Below are 20,524 nucleotides of genomic sequence, written 5' to 3'. Positions count from 1 at the left end.
AGCTGTTTTTTTTTTTTATTAGACCAGTTGCTCCTATCACAACCTGTATAAAGACATACAACCTGTATAAAGACCATGTTGTTTAAATCACGTTTTAGGTCCTGATATTATTTTTTTTTTCGCATTCAGCTCTATTCTGTGTGTGTGTGTGTGTGTGTGTGTGTGTTTATATGTCCAGCTAAAACTCTAAAACTACAAAACCAACACCCACAAAGTTAGTATATTCTTCATCCGCATCATGCTGAATGAATATCTAAAATTTTGAATAAGAATTATTCATCCTTTGCGCGTCAACTAGGCCAGGTTTCATCAGGTGAGGGTCAGTTTTTCACGAACTAATTTGGAAAGAAAATACCAACTCCTTACTTGAAGAATCTATTGTATAAAAGAGAGCTGCGTGTGCGCATGTGTTTTCAGCTAAACAGGAATGGTCTGGATGGAGGAATAAGAGAGGATTGGGAAGAGATAGAAGTTTCAATAGAAATTTGTTACTTTTTGCCTGGGCAAGCCTGGATAGCTTTGTATAATATAAATTTGAATAAATGTATGTGAAATTATTTAAAAAAAAATAAAATAACATGTCATCCATATTTTATATATTAATAAAACTATCAGACAAGATCTTGCTGGTACAAGTGTTTCTCATCTAACTGATAAAGAAACACTGAATATATATTTTTTTTTAATTATTACGTACTACAAGCAGGACCCATATCCCAGCATTGTCTGGGTGGAATATGAAAGAATAAATTTAACTATAAAACAATATCTGCAAAAGAGAATTTTACTTAAATTAAAAAATTTTTTTAAATAAATTTTTTTTCTACAATAAAATGAAAAAAGCGTAGAGACCCTATTTAAGGTTTTAGGATACGTTTTTTTTTTCTGACCTCCCCCACTTGGCAAACTTAAAATAAAACTTATTATAGGGTTTGGTTGGGTAGAAAAAAAGTTTGATTCGTATTGCATAGATTGTTCAGTGAAGTTTATTATTGTCACTTGTACTTCATCAAACACAGGTATTTTCTGTTATGGTCAATATATTTTATTGTGTGAAATGGTCGTTGTGTTCATAATTTGTTTTCCCTCCTCTCTTAAAAATGTAAAAAATAAAAAGAATTTAAAAAATTAAACCTCTCTCCACATTTCCATTTTAAACAAAAACAATTTGAGGCGTAAAAGAAAAGAAAATGACACCACCCCAATTTTCCCAGCCTAAATTGAGAAACTATTTTGTTAAACGCCGCCATGTTGAGACCAAGAAAGATAATAGTTTTCTGGTATGAATATATTAATTTTTAGCAAAAAATGAGTATCCACTTTTGTAAACCAATAATGATTCATAAATACTGGCTTTCAAAATGGAAATGCAAATAGATCACGAATCATTCTCGACCCATCAAGAACAAAATATAATGATAGAATGTTTTTAAGAATGTAAATATCAGATTTTCAATAAACAGAAAAGTATTATTTAAATTTAATGAAATTAATCTTAAAAAAAAAAAAAAAAAAAATGTGTAAACCCGACAACCATAGGTATTATAGTACGATAGTGTTTATAAACTTTGTTTCACTATCGTTATTGAGAAATGAAAACAAAAGTTTAGTAAAACTGACGAAAAAAAAAAAAAAAGAAAGGTTTATTCAGGGTATCCATAAAGTCTGTGTGCATTAAAAAAAATTATAACTTTATTTGCATTTGCAATAACAAAAATTATATAAAAAAATGCAAATAAAGTTATTAATTTTTTTTTTTCCTAATGGACACCTTGTATTTTGGTAAACCCCCCCCCCCACTACTTCAGTTAATATATAAATTTTTTTCAATTGTTCGCTATGGATAATTTTCTAATTGATCGTTACATAAAAATTAAGTTATATTTAACTAAGAATATTGTCTGTGAAATTGTTCCTAAAAAAAATAAATAAATAATTTTGTTTTGTAATAAATGTATGTTACTTTTTAGGAATCGGTATCCACTTTTTAATGCAGGGAGAATCCATCTCTCCAAGAGGAGCATTTTGGATTGGAACAGAAATAAAAATTGCTTCAGTCTAGAAGAATTTATCATTCACTGACCAAGGAGAGAAAAGATTAAGAATAGTATCAAAACAGATCTATCAATCCATCCATCCATAGCCCTTGAGCCCCTGGAGGGGCATAGGCCATCTACAACTTTTTGTAGATGTTTTTGTAGCGAGGAGTTCTTTTTACAGGGTGAGGGTGCTGGCCTACACCCAACCTTCCCAGAAGGTACATACAGTGCCTAGCCTTCCCAAATGGTCACCCATTTGGTACTGGTCAGGCTCAATGTTGCTTAACTTCAGTGATCCGGCGAGAACCGCTGTGTTAATGCGATTGTGCCATATATCAAAACAGCTACAAAACTTAAATGTTAATGCCATTATGAAATGTAAAAAGTAAAATAAACAGTAGAGGAACGTTAATTTTATGTTGGAAAAAAAAAAAAAAAAAAAGTGTGAATAGGGCCATGTATATGAAGTAGTGTTGGGACGATTAATTGGAATCAGAATCAGGAATATGAAAAATCAAAGCTTTTTGAGATATCGAAATTGGTATCAGATTGGAAACACTTGTGCATATTTTCTGATGCCAAAAACGATTCCTTTATTTATCTTTCTTTATTTGATTTTGCTTAAAAACAACATTTTCCACTGCTGGTAGTAATAAAAAATAATAAATATTTATTGATTTTAAGCTACCAGTAAAACTAAAATCTATAGATTACTCCTCTCTACAAGGGTGCTTCTACGTTTAAGAAAATATATGCACATTTATCATGTGCTTTTACGGTAATAGGTGGCAAAAATAACTTTACAGCTTAATATTTAAAGATTTATAAGGAATTAGAATCAGTAACTGTATTGGAATCGAGAAAAATATTGGAATCGTCCCATCACTAATATGAAGATTTAAAAAAAAAAAATCACCATAAAGAAAAGCCTTAGGAGATGAATTTAATTTACTCTTGCATACTTTTTTGTATAATGAAAGGTATGTTAAAGATCAGTATCATTTCCATCATGGAAGTATCAAACTGTGGAAAGTAAGTTGAGAGAAGATAAGCATATTCATTCGTTGGCAATTTTACTTCAGTGGTCCACTTCCATCAAAGATAATCTAATACAGTTTCATTATTACTGCAACATATTTTTCCCCCTAGTATAAAAATACTTATTGTTAAAAAATACGAACTAATGTATTTTTTATTTGTTTCAACTAGAAATATTTTGGAACAAATTTGCTTAAATGTAAAATAAGATAACATTTGCATGAATATAGAAACGTCGGGGGGGGGGGGGAACTTGCTTAAGTCCCTTAACCCATTAACGGCCGAATAAAGGGAAACTTTTCACTGGTGGGTAATGGGTTAAACATGTCTGTCACTGTTTTCTATTTATTAAAAAAGAAACTGATAATCACGCAAGGAGTAAATAAAATCTCTAAACCTATAAAGTCATTTAGCAAAAGTTATGTTAGCCTATGTGTCAGGCTAAGACACCATTTTGAATATGATCTGAAGTGTTCGGTAATTTATTCAAACTTTCTGAAGAATCCATATTATTTTCTGTTCTCATCTTGAGTGTGATTTTCACTAATGTGAAAATCACACTCAAGATGAGAACAATAGTCCTGGAATCCAATTAGTATGAATAACAATCCTCATTTAAAAAATTCAGAAACATCATTTCTGGAGAATGATTAAAAGTATTATGAATAGCCAGACGGCAGTTCTGAAAATTAAGTATTCTGATATTCACTTATTCTTCAGATACATTCAAGACGTCAGTTAGAATATAATTGAAATTATTATTATTATTTATTTTTAAAATCTTGTGTAGTATGTTGGAATTAGTATGAGTGAAAAGAATGATGGATTAACCTGGTTATATGAGTGGAGCAGGAGGACTTCTTTTTGGGGAGACAAACAGTCTATCTGGAATAAATGTAATAATTTTTAAATGGGAACAAGATGCATGCATATTTTGAAAAAGAGGCTTTAGAATATGTTATAAGTCGTGAGTTTGAAAGATTTGTTTAGGAAATGTTCAGCTATTTACCTAACGAAACTCTAGATGCACTGGAAAAATCGATATATATATGAGAGAGAGAGATTAATCGTATATTTATTGAAATCAAAAATAAAATAGAAAATTAAGGTGAAATAAAATCCCTGGATACGGCATTCAAAATTAGTAACAAAGTACAGTACAGTATATAATATACATGTATATAATCAAATAACATTATAAATAAAACCGTAAGGCATGGCAAATACCGTGACTAGGGGCTGGAAAAACATTGTATTCCACATTGTAACCTGAAAAAAAAAAAAAACGTATCCTAGGACCACCATAGCCCAGGGTTCTACTGTATATTAAAGCCGCTAGCTTCCAACATGGCTGTCAAATTTTATCAACTAGTTTTGTCAAATCTTGTCAGCAGTAACTGGGCCAGTTAATTCACCTGTTAATTTGTCTGATCTTTGTGAATAAATTTCAGATGCCACTTTAAGGAATGCCCGTGTTGTCAAAGAAAAGACGATTTATTCGGCAATATTCTAAATTGGGTATACCAGTATTATAAAGACTTGGCGATATTGAATTTTCTTGCTCACATGCCCCTATTTTTAATTTGTTACCGTGGGCCACCATCAGTAGATGCTTTCTCTTGTCAAGTGGTCATAAACAACGTTTTTAAAAAAAGACAGTTTTAAACCGATATAAATGATTGCACACGGCAATAATTAAATTTTTTTTAAAAAATCGTTTTTTTTTTTTTCTTAATTAGATGATTTTCAGTAATCAAGTAAAAATTTCATTTTTACTTGATATTGTCAGTAAAAATCATTATTCTAGCAAATTTTAATTATATGATTTTCTCTAAAAAAGATTTGACTTTTTTTTTATAAAACAGTTGGTGCAGTCTACTGATGGCGACCTACAATGCCATAAATTCAGAATTGGAGTGTGTCAGCAGAAAATTCAATATTGCCAATGATTTTATTATTTGTTTCATACAAAATAAAACATACTTCCCCATAACTATAGCTAGTCCAAAGTCCGGATGGAAACAAAATATTTTTGAACATAAATTAATATATTATTTGCAAAATAATCGACAAAGTCAGAAAATAAATTAATATTAGAGGAAAAGAAAGAAAAAGAAAAACGCAAAAAAGAAAAAGAAAAAAAAAACAGAAAAGAAAAAACAAAAAAGAAAACAAAAACAGAAGAAAAAAACAGATAAGCACAAAAAAACAACAGAAAAGAAAAACAAAACAGAAAAGAAAAACAAAACAGAAAAGAAAAAAGAAATTCACAAATATCAGACAAATTAATATTTTGCACAAATTTGCATGATGTATTAATGTACCACAGCCGAAGACAAACAATAGTGATAAATTTGGCAGCAATTTTGGGTGATAACTGCTTCAATAAACCCGAAAATTAAAACAAATTTCTAAAACTCCTATTCAAAAAATATAAAAATGCAAAATACAGCTATTTTTTTTTTTATGGCATTTACCCTAGAGTTAAACCTCTACCTCCGAAGAAGGAAGTGTCAGAAAAATATGAAATCCACAAGCAATCCCCAGTCACATGTATATCTCAGTCAGAGGAAACAACAGCGTTAAGTTTTTTGCAGTTATTGCAGGAAGGTGTCCAGATCCTCCTACATACAGCATCTGATATTCCTAAATGGTGACCTATCTGGTACTGACCAGGCTCAGTGTTGCTTAACTTAGGTGATCTAACTGGAACCGGTGTGTCAACGTGATTATGCCATATTAATGCGGCTAGTTTAGTAATTAATATCTCGAAATAACATTGCTAAAAATAGGTGCAGTAGCTAATAATAAAAAGACGGTTAAATTTCTATGAAAGCAAAAAGAGAACTGATTTATTAGAGGAGATACATCAACTGGACGTGAAAGTTGCTGAAAAGAAAGAATTGTGTTAACACCCTCAGTTTAATCCTTAGCAAATGAGATTATACTTTTTTTAGGCGATAACGTGTGTGCAAACATTCTGAAAAAAACTTGATGGAAAGGAGAAAAAAAAAATAGAATTTAGAGTGGGATATCAGTTTTGTATATAAATTTATAACATGAAATGTTCCTATATTTTCGGAACATTCTTATTTCTTAGAGCAGTTAATTATTTTTATTTAACCACTAATCCTAAGGTCGTAAAACCATGCGTAATCACTTAAAAAGTAGATTTCCTCCAAATTAAAAAAAAAAAAAAAAAAAAAAAATGGTTGACTACCTTACAATGCTAGAATTGCTTGGAAATGAGGGATCATTTTACGCTAAATTTTTCTTAACGAAACATATTCTATACTCTAAAATAATTGCTTCTTTTTTTTTTTTTTTTTTTTTTCCAGGGTGCTAACACAAAATCCATTTTAGAGGGAGGGGTGAGTTAGCTGAGGGTGTTAATTTACAATAATACAAAAAAAAATAAATAAATAAAATAAAAATGAAAATGTTAACTCGCTCTCTCACCTTCAAGAGTATCTTTCAGTATCCATGGAGAAATGAATCGCTTCCAGGAATAACACAACAAGAACACAATACAAAAAGAAAAGAAAAAACACTGCCACGTGTGCAGCAGCATTTGATTAACAACGCATTTCTTCGTCACAATTATTTACGAAAGGAAAAACAAATTAAATGCTCATCTAATGGGGTGGGTAGGGAACCTTCCTTCTATCGAAAATTTGGTAAGGAAGTGGAAATTGTTCGACAAATAAAGTTCAATAATCGACGAAAGACATACCGACGCAATTCCTTTCTCTCATTTGAGTCAGAGCCGTGAAATAGTTTGTAAGTCGAAAGGCAATTATCAAACTAAGAGTTGCAGAATTGAAGAGAGAAAGAAGGAAGGTGTTTTTAGAACATAAACAGCGTAGGACAGGTGTAGCAACGGTGGCAGACGGTTGGTTGACAGGCTGGCCTTTTATTTATTCATCCCGTCAATTTACTTTTTTTCTTCTTCTTCAGACGCTAACAAGGAAACCGAAGTTTCTAAAGTTTGAATTGATTATAAATTAAATCCCTTTAAAGCAATCCAACAAACATTAAAGCAATTTCATCTTCATATGTACATTATCATCCTGCACCTCATTTTTCAAAAAATATTTTTTAAAGTTTATCTGATGTCGCTGCTGTGTAGAACACGAAACTCAATTTAAAATACACTACTTTGGGCTTCTGGCTAGGGTCAAAGTGAAGTATCAGTTCTGTTCAAAAGATGGTACAATAATATTGCTGGGTCTGTGTTTGCGTCGGACACACATAGAAGGGAAATATCTCACAAATTCTTATAAGGGTTTTGGAGTTAAATCCCCATAACTAGACATATTCTGAAACTACATTAACTTAGTACTTAGATAAGCATGTTTCAGTTTGGACAAAAGTGATGCAATAATATTGTTGGGTCTGCCTTCCCACCAGACGTCCATGGAATGTACAGCTTTAATGTGCAATGGATGAAGGACACAACTATGAAATTTGTATGGGTTACACTAGTCAATAATTAAATATTTTGGATCAGATCAAGGATGCATATGAAATACATGTTTTATTTTGTCCGTCTGATTTAGTGACTTATCGTATTCGATTTAACACCAGTTTCATGTCTGCAAGTGTTGTACATGAATTTACTTAACTTAAAACAGAAACTGAGAAAGTTATAAGTTAATGATCTCATTTGTAGTGAGCGCTAACATGAGCGAGTTAACACGTTAAAAAAAATTCAGTTTCTCCATGAATAAATCCACCCTTTAAGTTTCTTTGTCAAATATAACCAAAGTTCACATTATTTCAAAATGCTCATCAAAAATTTGTTCAAATTTGTGATTTGAATTTTCCTTAATGAAATACATTAAAAAGTTCACCAACACTAAATATCATTACGTGAAATAAAGACTATTTTTGGAACAGGTAAAATAAACACTTTTTTAGAGCTTACTATGTTTGTTAAATAATATGAATATTTCCAGCCTTTGTCATATCGCTGTGTCAATGGCTGTGTGAAGAAAAGTCTTGGATAAAAGTTAAAGGTAACTTTAGTCCAATGTTCAAATCCCGTGACCGGTTATAGTTTATATATATATATATATATATATATATATATATATATATATATATATATATATATATATATATATAGCCACACTGATGAATATTGATTAAGATGAAACATATAATTTTTAATCAGTCATTGCAAATTTTATATTGATCTCTGGTTTTTGTTTTTCTTGAGCAACATATGAAATTTACCAAGTATTTGTGTTAAACTGCGCTATGTTGTTTAAATGTAACTTGTCATTCACAATGAAATCTTTCGTAGAGTATTTTCAGCTCACACAGCCTCTACAGGTAGAATAAAAAAAATAATTCTCACAGATCAGATAGAATAGTCTGCAAGACTTTGTGAAACCCAGCAAAGAAAGAAGTTTTTTTTTAATCTGAATAGTTATTTGGTTCCAAAACCTCTATTGTCAATGGCCTTCCAGGAAAAATCTTTTGAATATTTAAATACAGATCATTTTTTTAAGTTTCTAAATCAACCAAATATCAATGTAGTGGGTTTTTTTTTATCCAATCTTTAATCAAAGTGAAGCAAATATCATCATTATTTATTTATTTTTATTTTATTTTATTTTTTTTTTTGTAAACAGTTCAAATGTATACATTCAGTAAATTCCTTGGATAAGTTTCATAACCATAAAAGTCTATAAAATGGTAAATGAATCAACTATCATTTACTGACAATATATACTTTAAACGAGTTGATTTGAGACATTATTAGTTTTTTTACTCTAATCCATAAATAGATGTTTTTACAAAGAGGAACATATTTTTCTGGTAACAGACAAAGACAAGTTTTGCACAGATCTGCAATAATTCCTTGACAGTACCGAGTTTAACTCAGTATTTATCAATAGACCATTTTTGATACCAATATTGTTCGTTAATGTCGTTTTAAATTCTTTCCAATTAATTTCCAAGTCAAAGTGTGCCAATTCCTGAGTATAAGATCCATTAACAGACTTGGGCTAGACAATTCTTTATATTCTCTAGCATATGAAAAGAAACAAACAGGATACAAATCGGCCAATCTTGCCTTAAAAGCAAAAAAAAAAAAAAAAAAAAAAAAAAAGAAAAAGAGAAAGAAAGAAAAAAAAAAAAGAAAACTTCTCCAGACAGTGTGTGAATATAAATTTAAATTGTGCTACAACAACCACTAACAGAAGTTCCATTTAAAGAGTTGGAAACGAAAAGAGTTGAAAAGAGTTGGAAAAAGAAAGAAAAAAAAATTAAAATAACAGGATGTAATTTCTAAATGAGACAAAACAAAAAGTGAAAGTTGTTACTGTCATCATGTAATGATAGTAGGGCAGACGATCGGCTCGCAAAGAAGACATAATGGCAGATAGGAATAAAATGACTTTGTATTACTCAAGCGATTTAGTCATAGGCCACCGTCTCCTCCTACTCCTCTTCGTTGCCAATAAATATACAAAAGAAAAGAAAACATTCAACAAACAAATAGTATCAACCATTTTAGGGTAATGTCACTAAATAGGGGTTGTGAGTGATACGAGAAAAATAAGGCATTCAAAATGTTCCTTATCTTAAACATGATTATATGAGGGGTCATTTGGAATAAAAAAAATTAATTTATTTTACCCATCGAACTAGAGATAGAGAAATGCACGATTAGAATGTGTAAACATTGAATAAGAAAAAAATCAACATGGCTGCCACATGCAATTTTGTAGCAGCCTTGACCTTGCGATCAAAAGCAAAGATCGAGTGAAACGAAACGAAACGAGGCAAAACTGATTAGTCGGAACATGACAATTTAAACAACTTTTATTTTTGATTATGTAGAATAAATGCAAGAAAAAAAAAATAAACATGAAAAATGAGTTAAACAACTTTTAAACAATTTTTATTTTAAATTATTTTTTATACTTTAGAATCACAAATTATTTAAGCTTTTAATTTAATAATAATAATAATAATAATAATAATAATAATAATAATAATAATAATAATTTAAACAATTTTTATTTTCAAGTAAAATGAAAAACAATTTATGTAGAATAAATGCACGTGAGTCAGCAAAGGATTTTGCCGAATTTATTTGTGCTACTCGCTCTCTCCACATAAATTCATAAAGATACGAACTAAACAGATTCACCAAAATCCCGTCGGTTCGTTCCGTTTCACTTGATCTTGGTTTTTGATCGCAAGGTCAAGTCTGCTACTTGGTCTATGAAATTGCAAGTGGCAACAATGTTGAGTTTTTTTTTTACTCCTTCAACGTTTATTCATTTTAATCGTGCATTTCTCGAGTTTCGATGGGTAAAATAAATAAACTTTTTACACAAAATGACTCTTCATGTAATAATGTTTAACATAAGAAACATTTTTAATGCCTTATTTTTCTCATACAACCCACAAACCCTATTTAGTGACATTACCCATTGCCGTTACAATTCAATCAATATCAAAGAAATCACTAAGTGATCTTTAATAAGAAGAAAAATACATTAAAAGCAGGCAAAAGTTATAGTCCGTTGATTTACAATGAGGTATAGTGATGACTAATTCCTATTTATTGTTAACTGTGAGTCAAACGGATACTATGATAATCATAACAAACGTTCATATAAAATTTCAGCTAGATCGACCCAGTAGATTGCGAGAAAAAGTGGAACGGACAAACAGAAAAACTAAAAAAAATAGTAATAATAAATATATATGTATGAACCACCTGAAATGCAGTGAACAAACTCTTACAAATTCACCAAATATCTTATTTTAATTTTCTATTCAGAGCATACAATTGTTTCGACCTACCACAAAGGTAGTTATAAGGTTCGCAATGCATGATATATTTATCTTTTCTTGGTTTCGGTCATCCTCAATGCTCATGTAAATAAATAAATAAGACAGCAACGCTATAGAGGGAAACTATGTTGCATATTTATAACTCTGGTTCTACACTGTTGAAAAAAGTTTTGTCATAAAAATTTATATTTGAAATTAGATATCAAACCCTCCAGGTTGAAACAGTTCATCTAATTTTATATATATATATATATATATATATCAAGGAAATGTGAATGCAATGTTTACCCGATAAAAGCAAGTGTAAACTTCAACCTATTATAAATATTAATATTTATATATTAATATATTAATCCCAACCAAAATAAAAAAAAGGCTCAATACAAACACAATAGAGAGCAGAGCTTGTCATAAAGAAAAGAAAAGAAATTAAAACTGTAAACTAAAATTTACAAGTAAATTTATTGTTCGACAGAAAACTCCAAAAGCAATTTCCAAAACATCCTTATTCCATGGAGTTTCAAAGAATGCTATTCTTCGCTTCAGAGGAAAGAAAGAAATTAGCAAATTATTATTATTATAGCCGGGCTAAAATTTGCTGGTCATGATATTAAATGAAACAGCACTTTATGATGGTTAGTCATAAACTTTTTTTTAAAAATGTATTCATGTCAATTAAAAACATGTGAAAATAGAAAGAAAATGGAGAAAGAAACAAAAACAAACCGGGGGTAAAAGTTCCAGAATAACTCGATGGTAAATCAAAAGAAAACAAAGGAAATTTTTTTAAAAAACAAATGGTTAGAAGTTCAAAGTCAGTGGAACGAGTAAGTGAGTTGTAGAGTGAAAAAAAATCCAAATGGAGAAGTAATTTTAGAGCGAGAAATAATCCAACTGAGAGTAAACAATGCATTGTGGGTGCATTATTGGCAACTCCCATAATACTCGCTTCTCCTGATTTGTCCCTAAGTACTCAATTAGAATGAGTGATTTTTCATTTTTCTTATCAGTTCAGTTTCTCTTATTTTGCGTGGCCGGTCTACTGAAAGTGATTTTATTTTTATTTTATTAACAATTTGAAGTTATTTTGGAGTGGAACTTGAAGCTCATGTTCTATAATTATAAAAAAAAATATTAAATCTATCAATTTATGTGTTTATTAATAAACAGATCCACCGTCCTATATAAAAAAAAAAATTTTTATCGGACTCATTATATAAATAAAGAAAATTGCTCCAGGAAAATGCCTACTTCGGACCATTACTTTGTGATGTGAATTACTCAAAATACAGTTTGGATCATTTTACTACACTGCTATCAAAGAGATTCACTTCGGATTTTACCATGCAATTTGGATGTGAATTTTTATATCCTTTTCATTATTTTCCCTTACTCTATGACATTTAAATGCTTAAACAACTTTTAATTGTGATTTTCCATGTCTCATTGACTTTAGCAAATAAGGTGTAAACCATTATAACTATTTGCTAATATTTTCTCCTCTGAAGAGATGGTGGACATCGAAATCCTATGGGATAAGGAGTTATGATATTTCAAATGTATTCTTTGTCTTACATAGAATAATAAAAATCTTTTGATTTGAAATTTAAACATTTCACGTCATAAATTTTTAAATTCATTGAATGACTAAAATTTGATTTATTTGCTCTATTTTGTATATCGAGCAATTTTTATTTAGGTGGGATAGAACTTATAGAATATTACTGCCAGTAATATCTTGTAAAACTTATAATCACAGGTTTCCATACTAGTTGATTGTTAGATAATTTTATTCTGAAGAATATATATATATATATATATATATATATATATATATATATATACACACACACAGACACACACACACTAGTTAGTTGCATTTCATTAACTAAAGTAAAATATTATTCATCATTTCATTTTTTTTTTATTCCTTACATGTGTTTCCCAGCCAATACCGCAAAATATTGTCTTTTGTTTATTTAGCTGTTCCTATTTACATGTTGGAGGACAAAAAAAAGAAATTAAACTATGATTATTATGTGGTATGTTTAGTAACTTTCCCAGATAAGTTTCATACAGAGCCATTTAATAATATCTTACAGTTTATAAAAGTTTTCTTTCTCTTTTTTTTTCTTTCTTTTACTCACATTCACCCCTTACAAAGCTTTTTTTTTTTAATTACATTTTCACCTCAAACAAGGCACATTGCCACTTTGTATGTAGGGGGCTACTATCAGGGACATAAGCTACAGGAGTACTATGTGGGAAGTTGGGCAGCAAGATGTCGGTTCACATTACACTTGAACTTCTGCATGTCAGTACAGTTGGGGAAGCAGGAACCCGGAAGGAAATTCCAAAGACTAGCGGCTAGCAGTTCTGGGGAAGAAACTACTGGAGTAGAAGGCTCTCTTACATCCAGGGATCTCAACTGTGAAGGGGTGGGATTTTGCTGCTTGTCGGGTTTGTTGGGGGCATTTACGTCGAAGGGGTACAAGTGCCTGCAGTTCGTTGGAGCATTCACCGTAAGTACTTGGAGAACAGGCAGAGGGATGCTACATTTCGTCGATAGGACAGAGGCTGAAGCTTAGATGACAGTTCAGGACCTATTAGGTTGGTGACTCTCTTGTGAACCTTGTCTAGGAGTGAGAGACAAGTAGTAGATGCACCAGCCCAAATATGACAACAATACTCCATACATGGGCAAATGGTGGCCTTATAGAGGTACAGGATACTTTCAGGCGTTAGTAGCTTTCTAGCATGGTAGAGAGAGCCTACCTTCATCGCAGCGGTCCTAGCAATGCTCTCAATGTAATTTTTCCAACTCATATTTCCTGTGAACGTTAGGCCGAGGAGTTTAAAAGATGTACTTTCAGATAAAGAGTCTTTGGCCATTGCTATTGGTGGTAGAGAAGGTTTCTTGTAGTGATTGAAGGAAACAAGTTTAGTCTTGGCAGCATTGAATGTGACCATCCATTTTTGTCCCCATTCCACTGCAGATTGGAGGTCATCCTCTAGTGTTTCTGCCATTTCTTTAGATATGTGTTCATTTGTTTTCCTGTCGTGTCTGTTATAGAGCGTGGTGTCATCAGCATATATACCCATCTCACTGACAATTTTGTCAGGGAGGTCATTTATGAATATTAGGAACAATAGAGGTCCAAGGATAGGTTCCGTCATGATTTCTCCCTTGCCTATGATCTAACCCCCACCCCCGCCCCTAGTAAGTGCAATCTTGGTGAGGTTAGGAAGCTTGCATGTGTCTAGGACTCGGATAGCTATGCTGGCAGGAGATTCATCTCCTGGTAGGGTCACACAAGCCAGGTTGAAGGGTAGAGATCAGACTAAGAGCACTCACTGGTCCTCCAGGTTGGGGGTTAGAATAGGGTCAACAACCCAATTCTGTAAAAGAAAGAAAGTTACAGAAACTGCAACAACATCATTTGTGGACTTCTTGGTCTGGGAAGGGTCCTCTCTAGTAGAGTTCATGATGCAAGCGGGTGAAAGCCTCCGGGGAAGCCAGTGCATCAACAAAACCAGGGCTGCTGGAATGACATGGGCCGAACTGAAGAGGACCAGCCAGAACCGTGTCCGTTGGCGGAGCGTCATTGCAGCCTTATGTTCCCTAAGGAATCAAAAGGCCTAATCGCAATCTATGATCTAACCACTGGGATTCTCCAATCACTCGGTTGTTTCAATTAAGATTAAAGCAAAGTGTAACAAAACCTCCATTGCACTGTATATATATCACTACTCGACGATCGACTGCGACAGTTTCCATACTTTCATATCAATAACACCCCTATACTCCATGTTCAAAAAGGACATTTCTATAGCATCCAAATTTACAGATTGGCTGTCGGTATAGACAGCTCTATACCCACAAAAATTTAAACTGAATTCAAATAGCCAACAGCGTTACACTCCTGAATATGCCGCTGAAATCATGTGTATGCATAGAAATCACTATTTTAATTGTTTTAGACAAAACAGATGTTCAGAAACTAAGTCACCTATAGGATTGCTAGCAACTACTGCAAAAAGGTTATAGAAACGCAAGAGTTTTCTGCCCGTCAAGTCTAAAGTAGCTGAGTAGAGGCTAGGTTCCCACAAATTTTGATGCATAATAAACAGGGTTATGAACAGATGCATATTTTCCATCCCAACCATCATCAACAGACCTGAAGTGATTACGTCAGTATCCAACAAAGCCAAATTTTTCGCTAAGAACTTCAGATCACACTCCACTCTGTGATAATGGCTGACTACCTTCTGGAGGACTCCCACGACTGAAAATACTTTGAGCAACATTCGTATATCTGTCCAAGATGTTTCCAGACTTATCAAGAATCTTGATTTTAGCAAAGCAACTGGCCCTGACAACATACCAATAATTGTGTTCAAAAAGCTGCAAATGGAACTAGCTCCTATATTAACAAAGTTGTTTAAATGTTGTCTTCAGGAAAAATGCTTCCCAACACCTTGGAAAACTTTGACAGTCTGTCCAGTATTTAAAAATATGGGAAGGTTGGTCTTCTGCATCCCAGTATAGACCAATCAACCTCCTGTGCAGCATAAGTTGCTCAAGTCTGTGATAAAAACAGATGTTGTCAACCACTTCAGCAAAAACAACCTAGTCAGTGAAAAGTAATATGGTTTCGATTCTGAGAGATCAACAGCTGATGTGCTGACAATATTATCATACAGGATCAGTGAATCTATTGAAGGTGGCTTCGTTTCTAGAGCAATAAGCTCTTGACATATCTAAGGATAGGGTTGGGCATAAAAGTCTACTTCACAAGATTTCAAGCTACGGAACAGCTGAAAATGTCCTCTACATCGTAAAATTCTTTCTTTCTGATAGGTTTATTGAAACTTCTAGGACTAATCTTCACCCCTAAGCTGAAAAGGAAAACCTACATTAGATCAATCGCCAAAATTACTGGAAAAAAAATGGTGGGATCGTTTTATCGTTCTAGAAAGTATCTCATTCCCAACGCAATCTTCTACCTGTACAAGAATCAAATACTTCCTAAGATGGATTACTGTTGCCACATCTGGAATGGAACTGCTAAGAGTATCCTTCCTCGCCTTGACAGACTACAAAACTGTCTTCGAAATCTAGTGGGCAAAAACCTATCCACCTCCTTACTTCCTCACAGAAGAGACTACGAGTCTGTCTCTGCTCTATCATTATTTTTATGTTAGGTGCTTGAGTGAGCTCCAATCTATGGTCCCTCTCTGTAAAAATGTCCACAACAAACACCCATTTAGCTACAACAACTACCAACGACTTCTTTCACACCGTGATGGTCGGTAGTGGTGGAAATTAAGCAGACTTTAATTATTTAAGAAGACAGCTCAACAAAAACTTGTTTACATTGGACTTGAAAACGACCTTGTTATAGTCAACCTAAAGCAGCGTGTTCTACAGGTTTTTAAATACTTAAAATTTTTATCTTTAATCCATGTTAAATTTATTCCTATTTCAATATGGAATGAATGTCAATGGGTTTCTTGAATCTACAAAACTAAATGCAAACTATATATAAAAAAAAAATCAATAATCTTCAGATTTCTTATTCAGATTAGTTATAGTGTAAAGATGCATTTACGCCTCTCAATTTTCACGTAACTCGGTATTAAGAAATGGAAAAAAAATCAATTTATGTTTACACCGAGAAAACAGGAAGATAGATCAGTTATGTCAGGCAGAGGTTTACAGTCTCATAACTAAATAATGTTCTAGTTAAAAAAAAAGTTTTCTTACTTTTTTGAAGGGTTGATAACAAATAACATTAAAAATAAATAACGCTTCCATGACCAAATGTAATATCTATTCTGATGCTATTATATCCTCGGCCAGTGAATGAGAAATCCATCCGGATTGAGGCAATTTTTATTTTCATCCCAAACCAGAGTGCCTCTTTTTGATAATACTTCTGTTGATTTCGATGTATGAGGTTCATTACAACTAACTTGTTCGGAAATCCACACAGATGATTTGTTTATAGTGGTGAAAGCTTTGTGCAGAACCAACCACACTTTTTGCTATTACTGTTAATCTCAGTCAGTGCAATGGCTGCCACAAACATACATCAAATCTGTTGCCAAGGCCGCTGGAAAAATGGTGGGATCCTTCTATCAATCTAGTAGATATCTCACTGCTGATGCAATTCTCTATCTATATAAGAGCCAGGCACGTCCAAGGATGGAGTACTGTTGCCACATCTGGGTAGGAGCTGCTAGAAAGGACTTGTCCTGCCTTGATAGAGTTCAAAATAGACTTCGTAGCCTTGTAGAAGATGTCCTTTTCTCTCCCCTGCAACCTCTTTCTCATAGAAGAGATGTTGCAAGTTTGTCTTTGCTTTATCGTTATTTTCATGGCAAGTGCTCGGCTGTGCTTCAATCTATGGTCCCCCTTCGCCAAACTTTCACAAGAAACACTCGTTTAGCTGAAAACACTATCAATAATTCCCCTCACTCTTTATCTGTGCCTAAACCTAAACGTAGATTCCATAAACAATGCTTCTTTCTTAGAACTGCACACCTGTGGAACTGTCTTCCGTTTTCCTGCTTTCCAGCTGACTACAATATGGTTGTCCAACGTAAACAAGTTTTTGATGAGCCGTTCAACTTAAGTTAACAAATTTACTAAATTTCCATTACTATCAATTACTATATTGTTCAATTGACTACTGTACACACTTTAACCCTTATCTTCAAGTGGCCTCTGGGCCTTGATAAGTGGTGATGCCTATGTAAAAAAAAAAAAGAAAGAGAACACAGTAGATCTCAGATTTTACATCAGAGTGCTCCTTCTCCTAGATACATGTCTTAATGAAGACTGAGGGTGCATCTCTCCCAGTGGATTAGATACCAACCTGGAAATTTCTATGTTCTGGCATGGTACATACAGTACCTATCACTCTCAAATGGTCACCCGTGTGGTACTGGCCAGGCTCATCATTGCTTAACTTCAAAAAAACAGTATTTCAATGCGATATATATATATATATATATATATATATATATATATATATATATATGGCATAACACACCAGTTCCTGTCAGATCACTGAAGTTAAGCAACATTAAACCTGGTCAGTACTAAAATGGGTGACCATTTGGGAATTCAGGTGCTGTATGTGCTCTCCGCTCATCTCGCCATTGTTTCCAGTGAGTTTTGGACCTCTCCTTGCCACTGGACCCAAGCAGTGCCAATTCAGGAGAGGTGTGGTTGTAACTCTTACCTTACAATTACATGTGCAGCTACCCTTACAGGGATGTCCATTGTCTCCTGACAATGAGGCATCTCTGTAAGAAGGCATCGATATACACACACACATACAAAATGAGACTTTTTATGTTAAGTTCTTGAAGTTCAAATGTAGTACCCAAATCTCTCCTCAACGAATTCCTTACATGATATTTGATTGGAATGTTTGATAAAAATGAAACTACAAACAACATAAAAGGCGGCAGTCATAAAAATATTGCTTTCAACTGATATCAGTTATTTTTAGCATAGGGCTTTTATGTTTTCTTTGTTTTCTTTTTTTTTCTTATTTTTTTTTTTAATTTTATTCATCCCAAACAAGGCATACTGCCACTGAGACATAAATGTAAGGTGCAAGTGTGATTATGGACTAAATTTATAGAGGGCACCCTAAGTGGGAAGTATATATATGCCAGCGCAATTCATCCGAGGCACGTTGAACCGGCTTTCTCCAAAGGAGGAAGTGTCAAAGGAATATTAAATTCACAAGCGATCCTCAGTAAAATATATATCCCGGTCAGGGGAGATGATGACATTAGGTTTTTACAATTCTTGCATGAAGGTGTTGACGTACGCCTACATACAGCATCTAGTATCCTAAATGCTCACCTAGTGGTATAAAATAATTAATATTTTGCTCTAAATTTCATATATTATGCCATTTAAGACAATACTAGATTTATTTTGGTTGGATTTGGATTTCAATAGTTTTAATGAGACATACAAACACAAACACACAAACAGACGTTTGTTCTTTATATAATATATTAAGCTGCCCATATTAACAATTATCCCTTTTTTTTAAAGATAGGACTGTTTGTATGCATAGAGATACACCAAATTTGAAAAATACCAACATCTTTTTTCCAGATAAAAATAAATCACCTATACTGAACATAGTACCCTAACGAGAAGTAACCTGGAAAAAAAAAAACTCTTGATGATAGAAGAGAAAGAAGTGTACATTCACAAAGTAAAAAGATAAAATTTTCTTTGCATCTAATAATTTTTATCAGAAATAACCTCCTAGAAATAAATAAGAGATATCGCACATTCAAATTAAAAGGAATTTCTCTATATTTACCTGAAATTGATCACTTATTTGTCTAAAATTTTTATCTTTTCAAGATATGAAGTTGTATTATTCGGATTTTTTTTTATGGAAAATTTTTATGGAAATTGCTCCAGACAAGGCATGAAGCCGCTTGATGTAAAAAGCTTAAAAAAAAACAAAAAAACTACTTTGAGGTCAAAAACTTGCCAATGATAAGTATTAGATGGATTCTGACCCAGCAATGTAAACTCAAAATCTATTTTCTACTATCCTTAAATTATAGCGTGGGAGCTGAGATAGCAAGAAACCCTTGAGACTCGAACTAGAAATACATATCCAATCATATTTTCTGTTCTTCTCTCTTACATCTTCATAATTTTCCAACACTTTCACCATTTTTGTTTTTCAACTGAAAAACCGATGCTTTCCTCTAATCGATCCATTTTTAAAATATATTGTTGTCATTGTTTTCATTTTTTTTTTTTATTTGTTTAGTTATCTGCAGCAATTTTCAAAAAATAAAAAAATAATTATAAGAGCACTGGACTACTTACTAACAAACAAAAAACACCAAAATAAAATAGATAAAATAAAAGTTTTTACTACTATTGTTGAATGTTCTTCTCAACGTTTCAGCTGATGTAACCTCCAGGTATGTCTCATCGAACTTGATAATTTTTTATTAAATCATCCACACTGATGATGAAAACTTTAACCTCCAGAAGACTGTCAAGTAAAACTGATTACAACTTAACATTTTATCCGTTGCACCATGGGTAGCCATTAACAATTCTAGCATGATACTAAGAATATGATTAAAATTACTTGAAACTTTTACCGAGTAATGGTTGACTGAATGAGAACAATCTATCCTGACGGATTACATAAATGTTTTACTTTGGAATTCCATACAGATTTCCGAGTTCAACAAAATTAACCGGATCAATGTTAGAGGTTACATCAACCAAAACAATGTGAGAATAACATAGATGGGAAGAACAGCCGAAATAATACAATTAATCCATATCATTTGGATTATTATTTTCACAATGTTTTAGCCGATGTAACCTCCTTTCATCAGGACCTGTGGTGTAACAGATAAAATATTCATATATATAATACTTGATAAAATTCAGTCATAAGTGACACTCTTCTGGATACTGAAGGTTCAATCCTCAGTGCAGGTAATATTCAGAATACAATTGTGAATTACTTAGGACTTCTGCCCAGTCTTGGCTGATGGAACAAGAACATGCTACACCTTTGAATTAAATAAAGGGTTCTGTTTAAAATTCT

At 32.6% G+C, this 20,524-nt stretch overlaps 1 protein-coding gene across 3 annotated transcripts in view; it reads right to left on the bottom strand.

Moving 5' to 3' along the window:
- Positions 1 to 20,524, bottom strand: part of LOC145243426 (uncharacterized) — a 163,357-nt gene that overhangs the window by 105,874 nt on the left and 36,959 nt on the right. The window contains exon 1 of one of the 3 annotated variants that reach the window (XM_080106309.1): positions 6,537 to 6,890. The exons of the other annotated variants lie outside the window; for them this stretch is intronic. Coding sequence (XP_079962435.1) covers positions 6,537 to 6,648 — 112 coding nt within the window. The 5' untranslated portion in view covers positions 6,649 to 6,890. Of the gene's footprint in view, positions 1 to 6,536; positions 6,891 to 20,524 lie in introns of those variants that run through there. 3 annotated transcript variants of the gene reach the window in all.

The sequence above is a fragment of the Euprymna scolopes genome, chromosome 22, assembly GCF_053919585.1.
Source record: "Euprymna scolopes isolate OS-2025 chromosome 22, ASM5391958v1, whole genome shotgun sequence".
NCBI classification, from domain to species: domain Eukaryota; kingdom Metazoa; phylum Mollusca; class Cephalopoda; order Sepiida; family Sepiolidae; genus Euprymna; species Euprymna scolopes.
This window is presented reverse-complemented; position numbering and strand designations above follow the sequence as displayed.